General features: G+C 38.5%; 3 protein-coding genes across 3 annotated transcripts; 1 reads left to right on the top strand and 2 right to left on the bottom strand.

Annotated features, from left to right (window-relative positions):
- The first annotated feature begins 316 nt into the window (after nt 1-316).
- Nucleotides 317-4799, top strand: LOC140760074 (IAA-amino acid hydrolase ILR1-like 1). Its single transcript, XM_073096876.1, has 5 exons — nt 317-755; nt 929-1054; nt 2633-2947; nt 3583-3711; nt 4131-4799. The coding sequence occupies exons 1-5, from the start codon at nt 417-419 to the stop codon at nt 4536-4538; spliced, it is 1317 nt and encodes a 438-aa protein (XP_072952977.1). The 5' UTR covers nt 317-416; the 3' UTR covers nt 4539-4799.
- A 4828-nt stretch (nt 4800-9627) lies between these two features.
- LOC140761636 (vacuolar-processing enzyme-like) lies at nt 9628-13738 on the bottom strand. The gene is made up of 9 exons (XM_073099059.1): nt 13478-13738; nt 12595-12759; nt 12340-12496; nt 12097-12182; nt 11824-12023; nt 11252-11300; nt 10953-11165; nt 10638-10844; nt 9628-10092 (listed from the first exon to the last, which is right to left on the bottom strand). The coding sequence occupies exons 1-9, from the start codon at nt 13721-13723 to the stop codon at nt 9910-9912; spliced, it is 1506 nt and encodes a 501-aa protein (XP_072955160.1). The 5' UTR covers nt 13724-13738; the 3' UTR covers nt 9628-9909.
- A 1665-nt stretch (nt 13739-15403) lies between these two features.
- Nucleotides 15404-18676, bottom strand: LOC140774552 (uncharacterized). The gene is made up of 7 exons (XM_073117628.1): nt 18127-18676; nt 17974-18035; nt 17787-17870; nt 16573-16627; nt 16198-16333; nt 15787-15837; nt 15404-15630 (listed from the first exon to the last, which is right to left on the bottom strand). The coding sequence occupies exons 1-7, from the start codon at nt 18254-18256 to the stop codon at nt 15531-15533; spliced, it is 618 nt and encodes a 205-aa protein (XP_072973729.1). The 5' UTR covers nt 18257-18676; the 3' UTR covers nt 15404-15530.
- Nucleotides 18677-18838: the final 162 nt, after the last annotated feature.

The raw sequence follows: 18838 nt of genomic DNA, 5'->3' as shown, positions 1-18838 counted from the left end.
GCACAACCCACGTGAAAATTGCTGTAGTATTTGAAACCTCTGACTTAAATAAAGGCCCTTATTCCACGTGGGATGGCGAGCACGTGGAATTTAGACATGTCAAAGACTCTTACTCTTCGTTTGCCCATCTTTGATTATACTTTGACGCAAGCGGAAGAGAGATCAGTGATTACATGGCAGCATCCTATTGGTACTAGTAGTTATTTTGTTCAACTGGGCTTGCAGGAAATTTATGCTCATCGGCTATAGTTTTGGCACGAGGCGGGCACGGTTTTCCACTACAAGGCGGACCACCTTAAAAAATCTCTCCCTCAGTCTCTCGCTCTCTCCTCTCTCTCCATTTATTCTTTAGCTAAAGGATAGAGAAATATAAGGGGGAGAGAGGGAGAGAGAAACCCGATTTGGAAACAAACTCCATGGATTTCCCCAAATATGTCACTTTGCTCCTCCTCCTCCTCCTCCTTGACTCGCCTTCCGTTACTTGGTCACAGAAGTCGGTGTCCTCTGGATTTCTACAGAGGGCGAAGGAATCGGAGTTTGTGGAGTGGATGGTGGGCATAAGGAGGAGGATCCACGAGAACCCCGAGCTGGGTTACGAGGAATTCGAGACGAGCGCACTCATAAGGAAGGAATTGGATGCGATTGGGGTGCCCTATCAGTACCCCGTCGCCGTCACGGGCGTCATCGCCTTCGTCGGCTCCGGGGATCCTCCCTTTGTTGCTTTGAGAGCTGATATGGATGCTCTCGCCATGGAGGTTGGGCCAACCTTTTTTTTTTTTTCTCCCTCTTTTAAGTTTCAAGTTATGTTTGGTTTTTTTTTGGTACGAACCTTGTTGTCTTGGCGATGGATGTTGCTTCCTTTGATTCTGAATAACGTATTTTTGCTCGATAATTTTATTCTGAATTCCAATTTTGTTGTGATTGATAGGAGAGTGTGGAATGGGAGCATAAAAGTAAAGTTCCCGGAAAGATGCACGCATGTGGCCATGATGCCCATGTTGCCATGTTGTTAGGTGCTGCTAGGATTCTTCAGGAGCATCGCGATCAGTTAAAGGTTTGGCATATATTCACCTATCCTTCTTAGCATTCATTGGATGGTTGGAATTTTACATAATAGTTCATCCAAGTTGCATTAAAAGATGAATATATGTTCATAATTTGAGTTTATGCAGTCCATTAACACAGGGCCATGATATGCCTCATTTCCAAGGTAGTCTCTTTTCATTGCCATGATTCTTTGGTCGGATGTGGAAAAGGCTGGAAATAGCCTAAATCATATGTTATTTCCCTAATTTACCCAGCTGGTTGATTCTAGTGGTCTCACTCTGATTTTCATGATGCAACATTCCAAAGACATTTCTTTGTGACTCCATTTGATCAGGTCTTTGTCGAACCAACTCATACTAAAGTCAACAATTGAGAATGTGAGACACCCCACAAATTTTATGTTTTCTTTTTCGTTTTGATTTCCCAGTTTCATTTCGAAAAAATTTCAGGGAAGAGAGTTTCTAATTGTGAGATTTTTCACATATTGTATCTTCTTAGCCCCTATTCATTGTGGAATAGGAGTAATCTTCTTTTAGAATAAACATCATTATTCTGGTATAGTAACTATACAACAACTTAGCTTCTTCTGATATATTAATTTATTATTTTTTCTCCTTTTATCCCATGCAACTTTTTTAATTAATTAATAATAGCTCAAAATAACTATTTTGCTCTTAGATTAGACAACATTTTATTATTACTATTACTTTGCATCTAATCAAGAGTATTTTTATTATTTGGTTTTAAAATATCACAAATTCATAATATAAATTCATTATTCTTCATTACTTTAATATCAACTTTATGTCAAATCAAATATAATTATTATTTCTTATACTAGTATTCAACTAAATAATACAATAGCTTATGCTAGTATTAGCTCTCTTCTTTAGGCATTAAGAATTAAAATATTTTTTCTAGAATTAGCCTTATTCCACAAAGGAACGAGGCCTTAAGGAATAAGTTTTTTCAATAGCATCTCCTCTTCCCAACCGCTCCTAACAAACCTGTAATCGTAATTGTTTGTAAATGTGCGTTGGCATGTCCATGATAGAGTGTAGAATTAACAATATCAGAGCATAAATTGTTAAAACTTACAATACTTTCTTCAATTATGAAAATAAGAATGTTGTGTTGGTAGTAGGAGATTGTACGATCCACTTATTTGTTAACTGAGCAATCAATACTCAATGGATGGCATCATAGCTAAGTGAATAGATGAAATACTTCTGTTGATAATTTTATTCTCTGGAATGAGGCCTTCGAACTCATTGTAAACAAATGAACATGATATCTGCTTAGTTTAATTAGATCAGCTGTGCCATTTTTGTTGAAATCTTGGAATCTTGGTGCTACAAAATCATCAATTGCAGTGATCATGTACATTTCACGTTGCATTTTCCTCAAATATTTTGTCATCTGAGTACATAATTTTTATACAAAAAAATAATAATTCTGCTGATGTCTGTATGTGTAACAATTACTCAAAGCAAGAGATTGTGTCTTTTTACATGTGGTGTAACTATTTTCTTTAAAGCAGAAAAATACGTTCTAAAAAGCGGCCTCATTGTTATGATTCATATAGGGTACAGTTATCCTTCTTTTCCAACCAGCTGAAGAAGGGGGTGGTGGGGCAAAGAAAATGATAGAAGCTGGAGCAGTGGAAAAAGTTGATGCTATTTTTGGGTTTCATATAGCTTCTGATATACCTATTGGTACGGTGGCATCAAGATCTGGGCCAATCATGGCTGGAAGTGGGTTCTTTGAGGCTGTTATAAGTGGAAAGGGAGGTCATGCTGCCATTCCTCATCACACTATAGATCCAATTATAGCTGCATCTAATGTGATTATAAGCTTGCAACATCTTGTTTCACGTGAAGCTGATCCCTTGGATTCACAGGTACTTGTTTATTTCTTTACCTGTTTCTCTTTTTACCTTGAAAATGGCCGTATTAGTAATTATAAAAGCAGTTCAGAGAGATATGCTTATGCTACCCTGGCATTTTAATTTTTTAGTGCAGTGCTTTTGACTTTCCAGGAGTCAATCTCTTTCATACAGTCTGAAAGATTTTCTCAGGGTTCTCATAAAGCGAATTGACTGATGGTTCAAAATTGTAAACCTTAAAGGGAAGGATTAGCTTAATATGGAGAACTCTGTTTAGAGATTAGAAGTGTTTCTTTTTCTTGAACTTAGTAGGACTCAAAACATTACTTTAACTGCTTTCTTGATTTCACATATTTCTCAAGTGCTAGCATGGAATTTTCAGATCTATTAACCCTAACATTTTAGTTATGTGGCCGCCATCAGTAAAACTGTTGGTTGTTAAGTTTTGTCGTTATCACATTTGTCAAATTGATGAAATAGCGGACTTCCTAAAATCCCAAATAAAGAAGCAATTTGTCTGACCAGCGTTGTTCCACAGATAGAGTCCATTGTCAGGGATGAAACATACTGTCTTTGTTAGAATTTGTGCATGTTATAATTAATTCTTGTGGTCCTTGATAGATAATTTATGTTCTTGTCGTTTATTGCAGGTAGTAACAGTTGCAAAATTTCAAGGAGGTGGAGCCTTTAATGTTATCCCAGATTCTGTTACAATTGGTGGCACTTTCCGAGCTTTTTCAAAACAAAGTTTTTTCCAACTGAAGCGGCGAATAGAGGAGGTAAGACACTGTAGTATATAATGATTGCAATTTTTGAAGGACTAGACCAATTTTATAGTCCAGGCCGCACGATTGGAAAGTTGGTAATTTCATCTAGCTGAGGGATCTTGATGAAATGCTTTGGCATGAAAGTTTCCTTGAAGTTCCAGACTTACTGCTGGAATAGTTATGCATTAATTCAGTAATGTTTACTAGCAATCCAGGGTCGTAAAAGCTGAAGTTGTGATTAAGTTTAAAAAGTAAGACATAATATTGAATTTGAATCATTAGGCAGTTTGGTTTTTGATTTCCTAAACTTGTTCTCTGTGGATTTGAGTTTCTGTAACTAATCATCATCAGTTCTGGATGCAAGGAGAAGATTGTTAGAGTGGTGTGGTAGGCTTTTCCAGATACTCACAACCTTGGTTTCCATATCGCAGGTAATTGTTGCGCAAGCAACTGTGCAGAGGTGCAATGCTACAGTAACCTTCCTTCCTGAAAAACATCCTTTCTTCCCTGCAACTATCAACAATAAAGATCTCCATGAGCATTTTAAAAAGGTAGCTGAAGAAATTCTTGGACCTGAGAATGCTAGAGATATGCAGCCGTTGATGGGGGCTGAGGACTTTGCATTATTCTCTGAAGTCGTCCCTGCTGCGTACTACTACTTTGTGGGAATGTACGATGAGACTCGCAGACCGCTACATCCACCACATTCCCCATACTTTACAGTCAATGAGGATGTCCTACCAAATGGCGCAGCTCTTCATGCATCTCTAGCCTTTCAGTATATTCTTGAACATCATACACCTTCTCCTTATAAGGAGAATGCCCATGATGAGTTATAAAGAGTTAAAAACTCTTTTTTACATTCCTCATGTGTCCAACTGGATGAAGGCTGAAATGAATTGGAAGGCTAAAACCAGGTGCATTTGTTCTTTAGAATTATAAACCATCTGTTTGTTTGTTTGTTTGTTTGTTTTTTATTCATTGTCCATGTGTTCTGAAGGTAAATAGTTGTTGAGGGTAGCTAATATATACTCATAATACATGCTGTTACAATGCCTCCTCTATGAGAGAGATTGCCGTTTTACTGTTTGCTGTTGCAATGAATTTGTTGGGCATATGGACTGGGTCATATAAGGTCTAGCATCTAAAGTTATCTGGGGCATCCTACTACTTGCATGTCTCCTGATATTTGCCAGACTCGTCGAGCAACTTGTTCTTATCTACTCCCATATATTTAAAATCCACTTGCCCTGCAGCAAAGTAAGTATGTTTTCACCTTGTTGGCATTTCTCAAGGTGGAGTTTACTGTTGGAACGATGCTTCAGGTGAATCCCTCCATTGCTTGCCTGACAATTGAAAAGGACCAGGGTAGAAGATTAAATCTCCAAACTGTTTTTCGGAATAGGACTTGTCCAGAAGCAACAGTACCACTGATGGATTGACTCAGATGTACATGATTTTAATATGGGCCCAATTTACTTTATTTAAATTATTGAACCTGGAAGAAACTGTTGCTCTCAGAGTCCCATCAATAAGGTAAGGCCTTGCATCAAAAGGAGCTACATTAGTTGGTTATGATGTTCAAAACAATTTGGGATTTAATTTTTTTTCTTTTTCAAATCTAGCATAACATCCGGTTCCTTGTCTTAATCTTCTTCCCATTGGGCGAATAATCTTTGACAGTGCTATCATCAGACATGTGGAGTACTTTATATGGTTGGCTATGTCTTCATTTGCTTTAATATAAAGGGTACAGTTGTATGTTCCTTTATAATTATCCTTCGGCATTGATGCCATTAGGTTTGCTCCAAGTACTTTAGTTATGGTGAGATGAGGTGGCAAACTAAATCATGCAGCATAAATGATAAGAGATGCAATCCAAACAATTGCAGAACAAAGGAAAAGTATATGGTGAGATGAGGTGGCAAACCAAAAATCATGCCAACTTGCGAGACATCAGCATCAGCATCAGGAATATATTAATTATGCTATCGAACTACTATTTTTTTTTTTATGGAAAGAAAAACATACAACTCTTTGGGAATAAAGAATTACGAGAAGGTCAATCTTTTTGTGTGTGTATATATATACATACAACAGATTGGTAAGTTTCCGTGTAACATTGTTACTCCCATCTAATGTAGAAATAAAATAAAGCCTAAGATTCTCGTCCGTAGGAAATAGACTTATGAAAGGAAAAGCCCAGGAACTCCTCGGGCTTGGCTGCCGAGTGATCTTTTCTAGCCAATTAAGGGACGAAAAGTATTCGAGTGTAGTACATGTATGCATTCGGGGCTGCAGACAATCAAAATATCAAGGTGGAGCATGAAAATGTGCGTTAAAAAACCCCCCAACTGTGCGTCACACTAGTAGAGTTACATTTACCAAATTGCCACTCCACTTCAAATTACCCCAAACTGATGATCCACAGCCCCCCATTTAAAAACTTTGAAGAAAAAGAAAAAAGAAAAATAAGGACCATTTTTTTAATTATTAATTATCAATCTTTAAGGCCACAAGATAAGGAGATTAAATTAACTCTCTTCGACAGAAAAGTTAATATATTAGACCACCCTCTGAAGAAAAGTGTTATTTATCTGTGACCGCCTCTATCAACTACATAGATGAGTACGTCTCTATCATCTCAGTGGGCAAAGAAAGATACCTCAAACTCAATAAATAAATTATGCATACATAGGTCTGTCTCACTTGATATATAACAAACACTTCTCCTGGAAGGATGGGAATATAATTTAATTTTCATTATTCAAAGCGTTTAAGAATTTTTTAAAGGAAATTTTTAAGCTGGCAAATGAATCGGTACCGTTCACCAACCATCAAATGATTTCAAAGTCGGAAAGGGAAGCAAGAGAGAGAGAGAGAGAGAGAGAGAGAGAGAGATTGGGAGGCAAACTATTTGCCACATGGTCAGGGGTCCCCCTTCCCTATATCTCCCAAAAATTTATGGTCCAGCTTGTGGGATTCATGTGATCGGCGGCCCGGCCCTTTCCCTCACGTCTGATGCCAATCTTGAAGCTTTTAATTTCTCTCTGTGGTCCTCCGACCGAGTTGTTTTTTGGTGGGCCAGCGCCACAAATTATATTGATGGCAAGTGATTAGAAATTTTCGATAATAACCTCCACACGCTTCAAAAGCATCAGTGACAGGCTGTGTTATATGTCCTCTCTTTTTTTTTTTTTTTTTTTTTACTTTTGGACTGTAGATTTAATATTTTATTAAACTTTAGAGAAGGGATTCTAATACGAGAATATATATCTCAAGCGATTAGGCTATAAGCTTTTCCCCGGTTCTAATTTAAAATAACGTTACGTCGTCCACGTTTATATCGCTACATCTTGATCGGGGTTGTTGAGATTTCCACATCAAACGACGATTTCTACTGGTAGCTTCCAGAAGAGTGGTCGCATCTCTTAAGCGATGAAGAGAACTCATAAATGCGCATCAGAAATTATTCACCGCCATGGGAAAATTCAAACAAAAGTTTGAAAATGGAGCACGAAAAATTGATAAGCAAATGTACCACACTATATCAATCAATCTATGAAAGAGAAAGAGAAGCAACACATCTACAGACTCACACAGGCCACAAGTAATCCAGATCTAAGCCTCATCGAAGCCATAGAGAGGCATCTTTGAGACCTGGATCTAGACGACACTGTGGAAATAACAAATAGAGATCTAAAAATAAAGGCATGTACTAGGTATGTAGAGCGAAGAAGGCATCATAATCCATCAACCAAATCGAGAGCAGAAACGCGAGATACAGCTCCGAAAGGACCGGATCCTTCAGTGGCGGAAGAGGACGGCCACGGCGGAGGCTAGGAAAGCGGCGATGAGTGGAGAGGCGAGGGATCCGGCGCCGGAGGTGGGGCTGGGGGCGGGGGCGTCCGCTGCCGAGGCGACTCCAGCGAGGGAGGAGACGGCTACTGCCGCGATGGCGCAGATGGCGAGAGACTTAGATGCAAATGACGCCATATCTCTTGAGATGTTAAAAAGAGAGGAAGGGAGAAAGAAGTAGTAAGGGTTAGGGTTTTTTGAGGAGGCGAGGAGAATAGTCCGAAGCTAAGCAAAGAGTTCGGCCGGAGAATTAAAGAGAAGAGGAATACTTATAGGCGAGTGAATAGTCGGGCAGCGGGCAGCTGCCGGTTATGACAGCTGGCGGATTACGCCATGACAGCTGCCTCCCCGGTGGTCCCCGCAGTTCGGCTTCTTAAATTTTCTCGAGAATGCCCTTCCGCTTTCCAAGATAACTAATTAATATAAATATAAATATAATAGGGGCAAAACTTGGGCTTTTTAAATAAATATAGACTCATCCGTGCATCTACTGAGTTAGTTGAGTTTAACACAACAAAATTAACATCATATAACACCCTCTCTTTACCGAAATGAAAGTAAAAATTGTCTGAGAGCAAGGTGGAGGTGGAGGTGGAGGTGGAGGTGGAGATTCACAGCAAATGCAGGAACCGAATTGCAAATTTGGTTAGAACCGTACAGTAGTTTCCTTTTTGTGGGTAACGTAGTAATTTCAGCAGTGGGAACCTTTGGCGCCGGTTTCTCATTGGACGTTCCCAGATGACGGAGGCGACCTAACCTAGTGCGCCGCCCAAACTCCAAAGGAAGTCGTTGGTGGGAAGGGCGTTATGGTAACTTTAGCGTAAGGGCAGCAGTTGGGAAGTCTATTCGTCTCCTCTCTGCTTCGTTGTCAAGTAACTAGTGGCGGTCGCGTCGCTGTCTTTTTGGGGAAAATCGGAAGCCGAGTCGTACCGGCTCGAGGAGCTGTGCCCATGTGGTGTTCGACCGATTGCCAGTTTGCCAAACCCATGCCAATGTCCCATTTCGTCCCCATTTCGTCCCCATTTCGTCTTGCCAATTCCTCCACATTACTTGTTTCAAACTAAGAGTAGTAACAAAGACTCCACCGTGTTAACATTATGATTCAAACATTCCTCCAGAATGAATTCAATATGTGAAGACTCCACCGTTTACCAATACAAATACGTTGAGGATAACTATAATATATGTAGAATTAATGATTACTACCACCTTTCAAACGTACAGCAAGGTTGGTCTCACAAGCTTTCTTTCACCGAACACTAATTTCTCTATGTTTAATACTAGTTGCATATGTATACTATTATTAAAGGATTTCTTTTTATAAGCAGCAAACTTCTACAAAGACTTGTGTGGTTGAGTGGTTTACATCATAATATACATCATCTTAAGATCTTGGTATAAACCAAAGTTTGGAAGCTCAAAATCTCCATACGAGATCTCTTATTCACTCCCATGCACCCAGTTTTGGATGCATTACATGTGGCAGCCAACTACCAAAATAGGAAAACATAGTTGGTTAATGATCTGGATGGATATGGGTTGTCTTTTTTTTTTGGCACATGAAGATGAAGACTAGAAGACTAGCTGTTTAATTTCTTCTGGTTTAATGTTTGCTTGCTGGAATCATAATTAGAGCCTACCCCACTACCTTTTCCAATTCAGAGAAGGAAAATAATGTGCAACTTTTCCGAATCTCATATTATAATTTTGTTTCATAATCTTCCACTCTGTGTTGGTCGAGCATCGCAATCAACTTAGTGTAGCCTTAGCATAGGACAATTGCCTGCTAATTGTATTGGTAAGAAAGAGAAGTAGCCAAGTAGGGCTTAGGATGATTTATTGTAAATAATGATTTGAAGAATGCCAAAGACCAGGGTAAAGATGAAATCTGTCTATCAAAGTCCTTCTCTGATTGCTCCAGACATCTCTATTCAACTGAGGAACAATCAAATATCTATTTCGTTCCATTTTTACTAAAACAGGTGAATGATATTCCAGGATTAAGAATAAATGGTAACTTTAATGCAATATGCACAAAAAAAAGAAGAAGAAGCTGCAATTGCCTCAATGTAGATGATGATATAACTTCTTACTTAATAACTAGAAAGCTCCCCATGTTTGCATGAAGTAGATAGAATGTTTCACATCATGATAGCTTAAATTACAAACACTTAAATTGTACATTAATTATTTACAATGATGATTATGGAATAAGCAAGCTACTGATGAAAGATTTACCAATCATTTCATCTAAAGAATATTTACATTGCAAAAATATACAACCAGGCAACCTCAATATACTACTGAAGGTGCAGAAATAGTATATATGTCGGCATCTGGTCCTTAGTTGCTTCAGGCACTAAAACCCTTCTGGAGAGAACTCCAGCGGTTGGATGGGATTTGCATGCAAGCTTGGGCAGCAACCTCCGCCATGGTCTCTTTTCGCACACCTGCATTGCAGATATTCGCAAGGGATCGCATGTGTTTCATGCCATACTGCGCTAAAGACCCGCAATGTGTTTCAAATGTTCGTACCTTCACAAAAGAAGATAAGAATCAACCAGTTACTAAGGAATTTAAAGGTTTAAAGGTGCCATATGGTAGGAAACTTTAATAAAAGAAAAACAATTAAGACATCACATTTTGACCCATACTGTAATTTCTATTGAACGATACTCAGACATGGTAACAATCCCCAATATCAGAAGTGCTAGTAGACCATATTACATACATTTTATTATTTATTTTCGCATTTGACCTATAAAACAAGCCAAATATTAACAATGGCTGAGATGTTGCTATGTCATCATAGAAGATTTCTTGAAGATATTTCCAGTGATACATTTCAGGTTGATGGAGAATCCGTCATCTTCAAGTATTATAAACAAATGTATGTTTCGAGTGTTTAATATATGTTAGCATTTACAAAATTGATACTACAGCAGCACCAGATATACAGTCTCTGTACTATTAGTATTATTGGATCAGGACAGTTTCCCAACAAGTTATCATGGAGTACTATTAATGACAACGAAAGAAGATAGAGAGTCTAAAAAATTAAGCTGATAAAGCCAACTTACCATTGACTTAAGGCAACCCCAATCATCAACTAAAGGTCGGCCAGTTGGTCGAACAGTGGTTAGCACCTTTGAGCCTTCATCAGAACCAAAGAGAAGGTTTCCAATGAGCTTTATGCTGTTATCTACATGTAATCGATGAGCCATTACTTCAAGCAATTCCTTCTGTGCATCAACTTTCTTGGAGGAGCCTTCAGGTGATCTTCGGTACTTTGTGAAAAAAAAGAAACAAATGAGTTTTGAATGAATAGATGCAATGGAAATAAAAGACAAGATAAAACAATTCAAAAATTGTAATGATATATCCAACAGTCTAACCTTTTGCCAGAAATAAACTAGATCTGCATCTCGTTGGTTGACTGCACTTGAGAATGAAGGTAATGAATTATCATCAATGAATGTGGAATTATCGTTAGCAGGATTTGAACCGATGTACAAGAAAAGATGTTGAGGGTTCAGATCCAGATTCCCATACTGCATAACATGAGAACCAAAACTGTATGTGTTATGAACTGATGTCCTGGTCTTGACCTGCAAACACCATAGGAAAGGTTGCATCAGATTCTCAAACCAAACCATACATTGAATAAAAACAAATAAGTGTGTGATGCACTCACTAGTTGATACTGCTGGTTAAGAGTTTCAGTCTGCAAATTGTGCATATCGCTGTCACATAAAAAGTGAAGCTTCAGACCAAAAGTTTCAATATAGAAAAGAATCTCTCTCCAAAAAGGACACTGCTTCAGAAATTTATATATAAATGGCTAGAACAGCAAATCAGTATCTGAAGGAAAAGAGGTCACAACTAATTTAACACTAACTTGATCAAAATATATCTCATGAATCATATGCTACATGCATTCTATGCTTAAAAAGTAAAAACCACTAACAAATATAAACAATATTGTGGAAATTACAGAGTGGAAAATTAAGTTTCAATAAAACAGGGGTTGTGGCCTGATTTGTCAAAAAAATAAAAATTACAGAGTGGAAAAGAATGAAACACAGACATAACTACAAGATCTCTAGCAAGCTAAAGATTATGAAATACAAAGTTCTTTTGGTCCTTTACAAAGAAGAGGAGTACTGAAAGTATGAGTCAAAATAGTGCTGTGCTTCTGAAAATAACATTAGGAAGCATGAGGACACCTTTTGTGACAAAAACAACTAAACCTCAGAAACCACATACCTGTCTTCCATCCAAGCAACACTATACAAATCCCCCAAGCAGGTATAGTACTCTGGAGGTGGGCTTGGATACTCCCCAGGGCAATAAGTTCCCCAACTACTCTCCTCGGCATTGGATGCCGTGGTTGCGTAAACATTTATATCTTCTGGGAGAAGACCTTCAAATATACTCCCAGATTCACAAGCTTCCAGATAAAAGACCTGCAACAAAAGCGAGTATTTATGCCATTACCTCCATAATCTAGGATTGCACAACAACAGATCGCCCAGTTACCATGCTTTTGTAGGTTCCAGAAGCATGTTTTTGCTTTAGAACATCTACCAAGTCATCAGCATAGAGATAAGGATATGTCGGCATCCCTGGAAAAGTTTTAGACCAAAGAAAAATGAGTAGTCAGAGTCATATGATTCTTCACCTGAGAACAAATATTTATAAAGCTTTAAGAATAACAAATCTTAACATAAAGAACTGCATAAGTTATCACATAGTAAATAAAAACGGATAATATATACTAACCAAGGACACCAGGTCCACCGTGATCAGAGTAAAATATGAAGATATGATCATCAGGACCACTATCAACAACTTTCCCACTTCCTCCAGTTAGAGCAGTCTTATTTCCAAGGATAACGGCAAACAAGTTGTTAACATTAACATCATCTCCAACATAATCCTGCAAAGTTATACCGTGGCATGAGGCAACGAACCACTGATCATTAAAGATGATCATTAAAGGGTATGATAGGTACTGTTGTTGGGACAAAACCAAACCTTTGGAACTCCTGCATAGACATCCCCACCCTGTGGATGATTGATTATGACTCCAGGTCGAGGATTCTCCTCATTGTAAGCAATATCATCATACATGAAAACAATAATATTCTCATCTTTCAATCCACCGTTCTTCATGATTTGATATGCATGACATATATCAGCCTACAAATATCAAAGATCAAAAAGGATCATCAATGATATGATCAGAAGATGGGACGATATCAGCAGTTTAGACTATAGGGCGAATATCAAAGAAAATTCAGAGTTGTCACATGCAGCAAGCTTATAAGTTGCGAGTCATTGTAAAATTATAGTGATAAGAATTAACCAAGGATGTTGAAGTTCCATATATAAAAAATTCAGGGCTTTTTTCACTTTCCTTCTTATCAAGGTCTCTCCTTTAAAGTGGAGGGCAACTTAGCCAGTGTAGTGGCTCAAGTAACTCATTAAAGTAGAAAAGATCACCATAAGGTTTGCAACATATTAGAATTATACCCTGCGGCCTCACTTTTACCTTAGAGAACCCTGTAGTTTGCAATTTATTGGGACTTACTCCCAGTAATTTCATATTTATCACATATTCCCCGATCAGTTATTACTATTGTGGTTCCTTTTAAGGGAATAGTAAAAATTAATCATTATGCTTTGGAAACCACAGTAACAGATTTAAAAATTATTCCGGTGGATACTTCTGCTTCCACTACCACCGATCAGAGTAACAATTTGTTTTATACCCCTAACGAAAACTGACAAGAAAAAATCGGATATATTGTTTCGATCAACTGAGAAGGGATAAAAATAGAGACAAAAAACAAAAAAGAACCAAATAATAGTAAAAGTTGCAACGATTTATAGGCTAAAATAACAAGTATAAATTGACCTGATGCCTATAGTTCCCGTATCCCGAGGACCCGGCGATGAGAACGGCCCACCTCGTCCCGACGGCGCCATCTTCGCCGTTGGTTCGCCGGTCGTCGCGATTCGACGGCAGCCTGATGGTGAAGTCCGGGCGGGCTTCGACGATGAAGATCGGCAGGAGGACGGGGAGGAGGAGGAGGAGGAGGAGGAGAGTCGCCGAGGAGAAGCGGGCCATGGTTTCGTATGTGATCGGCGACCCGTATTGCATGCGATATCAAAGAGGCGGAGAGGGCTCGTACTTATAAAAAGAACGGGTGAAGACCATTACTACCAGTATGGCTGTGGGTATACGTGGCGCTCTGGGAACCGTCTATTGTCCTCGATGGTGAAATCTTAGCGGGTTTGGCTATCGGATACTTCTGGTTGGCTGTTAAATAACTCACAAGTTAATTGGGCAGATCATTCGAAAGACTAATGGCAATAGGATAATGGTTGTCTTTTTTTCGTTGGTCCACAACAACGTTATAATGCACTCCACTCTTGAGCTAACATTTGTCTAATTGAATGATTGCGACGTAGATGTATTCCAATAAGCAAACCAACTTGGAGACTGCATCACCTCCTCCATTAATTTATGACCTTTAGGCTCTGGTAGAATACTATCCACTTTTTCTTCTTCTTTTTATATATAAAATATATTGAAAGCAAAGTCGCAAATGACTTTTGTGGAGCCCATGCCTCCAAAGATTAAGTTCCCCTGGCTGTCTAAATAACCTACGCCGTCGTCCAGTGGAGTACACAACACAACCTTTTAATATGAATTAGACCGGAAGGTTGGCCTGCCACAATAATTGAATCATGAAGGGTTAGTAGTAGCAGTCAGACAATACAACACACACACACACACACATATATATATATATACATGAGCACCAACTATTTCTTTTCTATTAGCTGTTTTATTCGATTGATCGTGGACACTTATTATGTGATACTTACTAACTTCCCAAGTGAGTGGGTGTGTACAAGACTCGAATATATCTATGCATATATATATATATATATGACATGCACATTTATTAATACAATTTCAGTTAGATATTAATTGAAAACATCATACAAATTATAAATCATGGAACGGTCTTCAGTCTTCAGGGTGGGTAACTAGAAGACAATGGCATTGGCTTCATTTTTGGGTAACCTATGACATCAGAACCTAATATTCCATTGACAGATTCTTAGTTTGTGCCGCGGGACAACGAACGCTATGTGAGACCAAAATTATGATACGTAATTTTTTAATATTTATGGATGAGTAGAGTGCAGGTGAAGTAAAACTATTCTAACTCTTGCCGTTTGGAATCTTACAAGTATCTCAACTGCTAGAACTGGTGGTCCCTACCGGAATCTATCATTTTTTCTATCTGCATCTGGTCCCAATTGGTGTCCACCTACAGACGTCCGTGACTCTCAAAAGGAGGGTCCCCCTAGTGTTAAATGGAGTGCCATGATGATGCCTGAAATGGAGCTTTCAATCCATTGAAATTAATTTGGTAAACCCTTACACGCATCACTTACTAATATTTATTATTATTATTATTATTGTCACACAACTTTTAGCGAGGTCCATTAGAGATAGATAGGGAAATTATAGAGATGTTACCATTTGTCAAGGAGGGACCAAATGCATCTTATTCTTCCTTTTGTGATGAAAGCTATGGTTTCCATTTGCCAAAGAAGAGAAAAATGCACTTCATTCTTCCTTTCTGATGAAAGTATGACATATACTTAGTATTTTTTGACAATTATTTGACCAAGTTATTTTAGCAAAGAGGATTTTGTTTTTGTTTTAATTCTTCATTTATCCAAAAGAAAAACCCCATGACAAATGATCTCCCTGGCTTTTTACTGAAGAAAGGTGAAATATGTACCAATATATATTGAGTGATGAAGAACGCAGGATTTAAATTAAAATGTTTGATTAATATCAGTAGATGTATACAAACGAACGAGGGGCAGTACACAGAATCCAGATGAAGTTAATCTCATGGAAAGCTACCTACATATACAATATCTCAGAGGGCCTTGTAATTGTACATGTAACCTCGCAGCTTGCCTATATCTTCCAGTGACTCCAGCAGCAAATGATCCACATAGAAACACATCGCAGCACCACTGGAAACAACAAGGTCACATCAAATTCCCAGCAAAGCTAGTTCCAATTAAGGTGCATACTTGTCCCAAAAATACCAGACCTTATCCGGACTTTAAGATTTTGAAAACTACAATGACGCAATCAAATTGTATACATAAGTTATATTCCAGCTGTACCTTAAAGGCGCGAAAGGAAGCCAGATTATATTCCAATGGAACTTTGGTAAACTGTATACAAAAATAAACTTTATAAATTAGAATAACAAAGTGGATGGAACAGAAAGCAGTAAAAGTTCTACGCAAAGAAAGCATTCCAGCAGAGCAATTAAGAGTAAACAACTTAATTATCCAAATCCAGGGCAAATTAACAAATTAAGACCCTCTTAAAAAAGCAATTCATGAAGTCATATTCAAAAAGGAATGGCACAAAGAACATGATTAGCAGTACCCACAGGTAAAACAAGCTGCGTGGCATATATTTACACTCCTCTAAGGGAGCAGGGTACTTAGGTGAAAACATTTGCAATTTCAATATAATAACAATTTCAACGAGCTATAATGGAAATTTCACAAAAGAGATTTAAGTACCTCAGCATGTAATACAGCCAAAAGACTGTTACCAAGAGGCTAGTATAAATTGAGTACCGCATCCATTTTTTAGAGGAGCTTGATTTATGGAGTAGCCCCTTGACAGCTAATAAACAAGCTAGGACACCAATCCAATCTGCAGAGGAGTTCAACATGGGATGACAACAAAAGTTGAAGCATATGAATGAGAATAAAAGGCAACAAAGGCAATTATAAGGTAAAACAATAAAGAACTTTAAGGAATCCCACATAAGAAGAGAATTATTTCAGTTCTGCAACTTATTCACACTAAATGAAAGCACTACTTATCTATATAAACTAAAATCAACCATCAGACGGGGAAAGTACTGAGTGAAGATAAGCACAGTAACAAACCTGCAATTATGACCATCCATGGGAGCATTTCATCCATGAAGTAAGCATGATACTGCTGCTCAGGGGAGAAACAATGAATCATGATGTCAGACATTCAAATGATTTCAACCATTAAGTAAACATTATAGCGCTGCTTGGAGGAGAACCAAAGATGTCAAGTGTTTGGATGGTAGAATGTAATGCAATAGACTGATCCAACTATCATCGAAGTGACTAAGCCACTGTATATCATATTGTTCTCAGCCAGAAGAATAGTATGTGTGTTATATTCAGTAAAAACTCATTCTATTCATGTTCACTCAGATGAAGAAGCTTGACATTCTCGCAACTGGTAGAGAGACATAGACTCTGTTACCATCACTCCAGTACTATTTAGAACTGAATCAAATTAATCAATCATACAGATGCTACTGCTAGAATAGCCTGTAATAGTAATCACTAAAACATGATGAATGTACGAGGACCTTCGTGCAGAAAATTCTCATCACTGAAAGCAAGATCATTAAGGGTTTAAGATTTGACATATAGACAAAGAGAAAGATGGTATCCAGGTCATCTTGACTCGTCTCAAGATAACATTTTTCTCAAAAGCCCTGGAAGTCCCTAACCCTAGCATATATAAATAACCCTTGAAGACACATAGAGCTAACTGAATATCAAAAAATCCACATGGACTCGAGAGAATTAATTACTGCAGCAATTCCCCATCAACCAATAAACTCGGTTAGCCATCACGGTTTAATGAGATGAAAATATATCCATGAATAAACAGAATAATTTTAATTACTTCCAATAAAACCTTCGTGATTCTTGTTCTTAATGTTCATGCCTTTTTTTCTGACATAGATTAGCCAAATCAGTGAAACCAAGAGGGCAATCCGTTGCATGAAAGCATATGCCTTCCTATAACTGCAGCATTTGGACACAAATTCTCAGAGCAAATACGATGGTAAGGATTATCTAATAACCGCATGTGATTCTTAAAACAAAATTGTTTTGTTGATCCACTAGCATTGATAGCCTTGACTGACAATAGGACATTCTCTCAAGTCCAAGCATTCATTCCATATTAAGAATTCTTGGGCTTATACAGCTGCGATGGCTTAAATAAAAAGGTGCCATAGGAAAGTTCCATTTTTCCTTGCTTGACAAACACCTTATCCCCCGAGAAATCAAGCATAATGTAAATAAAGGAGCGACAAGGTGACCCTTACCAGCTCCCATGGAAACCAAACTTGTTGGTATATGGAGTAGATCAGTACACCCACATAGCCAAGGAGGAATCCAGCAAATACACCCTGAAAGAATCAAACGGGAAGGGGATAGCGAGGTGAGAAAGTGAAACCCCCATAGTTCGAGGAACGAAATCGGAGGAGGAGGAGGAGGAGAAGCTAGCTTTACCCTCCACGTACGGCTTTGCTGCGCGTGCTTCCTCTCAAAGGATCGAATCATCTCCTCTTGTTCTGCCAATAAGAGACCAATAAGGGCGCCGCGCGCGATAGATCGACCCGTACTAGGGTTCTAAAGAGAGAGGGCGAGAGAAGAAGAAACTACCTTGGGTATCCATAGGTTGGGAATCCTCATGGATTCTATCGTCGTCTTCCCCTTCGCGTCCGCCTCCGCGGCGACGCTTCCACCATTTCCTGGTCAGACTCATCAGCCCACCGGGAAACTTTCCTCGCATCACCAGATGAGACGACCTTCGCGACGTTTTCAAATAGGATCGTGATCGATACTTTGGGTCTGGTCAGGGTCACGTTCAAAGGAATCACGAGCTCAATCGGATCGAATCTCATTTGAAGCCCAGACGAAATTGTTTCCCATTTCCCAAAAAACTATTAAACTTAACCGTGTCATTTGATAATTTTATTTTATGGAAAGCCCACATCACATGCGAATGGATTCACTAAATCCAAACACATTCTACAAGCTGGCTGGATACACATAAATATAAGAGATAAGAGATTAAGCATCAAGTTCAGAGAGTAAATAAGAATAAAATAAAAGAATCTCAGATTCCACAAACACCACTAACACTAGTTTCAGCATAATAGCCCAACACATAAGGGGAAAAGTGGCCCAATAAACCACCTCCACCACCACCTCCACCTCCACCTCCACCTCCGAGTTGCTGAGATGGAAGCGGAGAGGAAAGGGGTAACGGCACGATACTACATAAAACACCGATAGCCATAGCGATAGCGTCAGCATCGAAGAGGAGAAGATAGGAGGAAGGAAAAGAAGAGAATATTGGAAATATCCTCCA

Source organism: Typha angustifolia, chromosome 1, assembly GCF_048772165.1.
Source record: "Typha angustifolia cultivar Huaian chromosome 1, ASM4877216v1, whole genome shotgun sequence".
Lineage (NCBI taxonomy): Eukaryota > Viridiplantae > Streptophyta > Magnoliopsida > Poales > Typhaceae > Typha > Typha angustifolia.
The sequence above is the reverse complement of the archived record's forward strand: the minus strand, read 5'-3'. Positions and strand labels throughout refer to the sequence as shown.

Bases quoted from the DNA above. Each gene is read 5' to 3' on its own strand.
- LOC140761636 (XM_073099059.1), bottom strand. From the start codon at position 13,723: ATGCAATACGGGTCGCCGATCACATACGAAACCATGGCCCGCTTCTCC. The intron at 12,497-12,594 runs GTTTGGTTTTGT...ATAACTTTGCAG, and splicing joins TCTATGCAGGAGTTCCAAAG to GATTATGTTGGAGATGATGT. The intron at 11,166-11,251 runs GTGAGTGCATCA...TGGTGTTTGCAG, and splicing joins TTAACCAGCAGTATCAACTA to GTCAAGACCAGGACATCAGT.
- LOC140760074 (XM_073096876.1), top strand. From the start codon at position 417: ATGGATTTCCCCAAATATGTCACTTTGCTCCTCCTCCTCCTCCTCCTT. The intron at 756-928 runs GTTGGGCCAACC...TGTGATTGATAG, and splicing joins TGGATGCTCTCGCCATGGAG to GAGAGTGTGGAATGGGAGCA. The intron at 1,055-2,632 runs GTTTGGCATATA...TGATTCATATAG, and splicing joins AGCATCGCGATCAGTTAAAG to GGTACAGTTATCCTTCTTTT.
- LOC140774552 (XM_073117628.1), bottom strand. From the start codon at position 18,256: ATGCGAGGAAAGTTTCCCGGTGGGCTGATGAGTCTGACCAGGAAATGG. The intron at 17,871-17,973 runs GTAAAGCTAGCT...TGATTCTTTCAG, and splicing joins AGCAAAGCCGTACGTGGAGG to GGTGTATTTGCTGGATTCCT. The intron at 15,838-16,197 runs GTACTTAAATCT...TTTTGTATACAG, and splicing joins TGGCTGTATTACATGCTGAG to TTTACCAAAGTTCCATTGGA.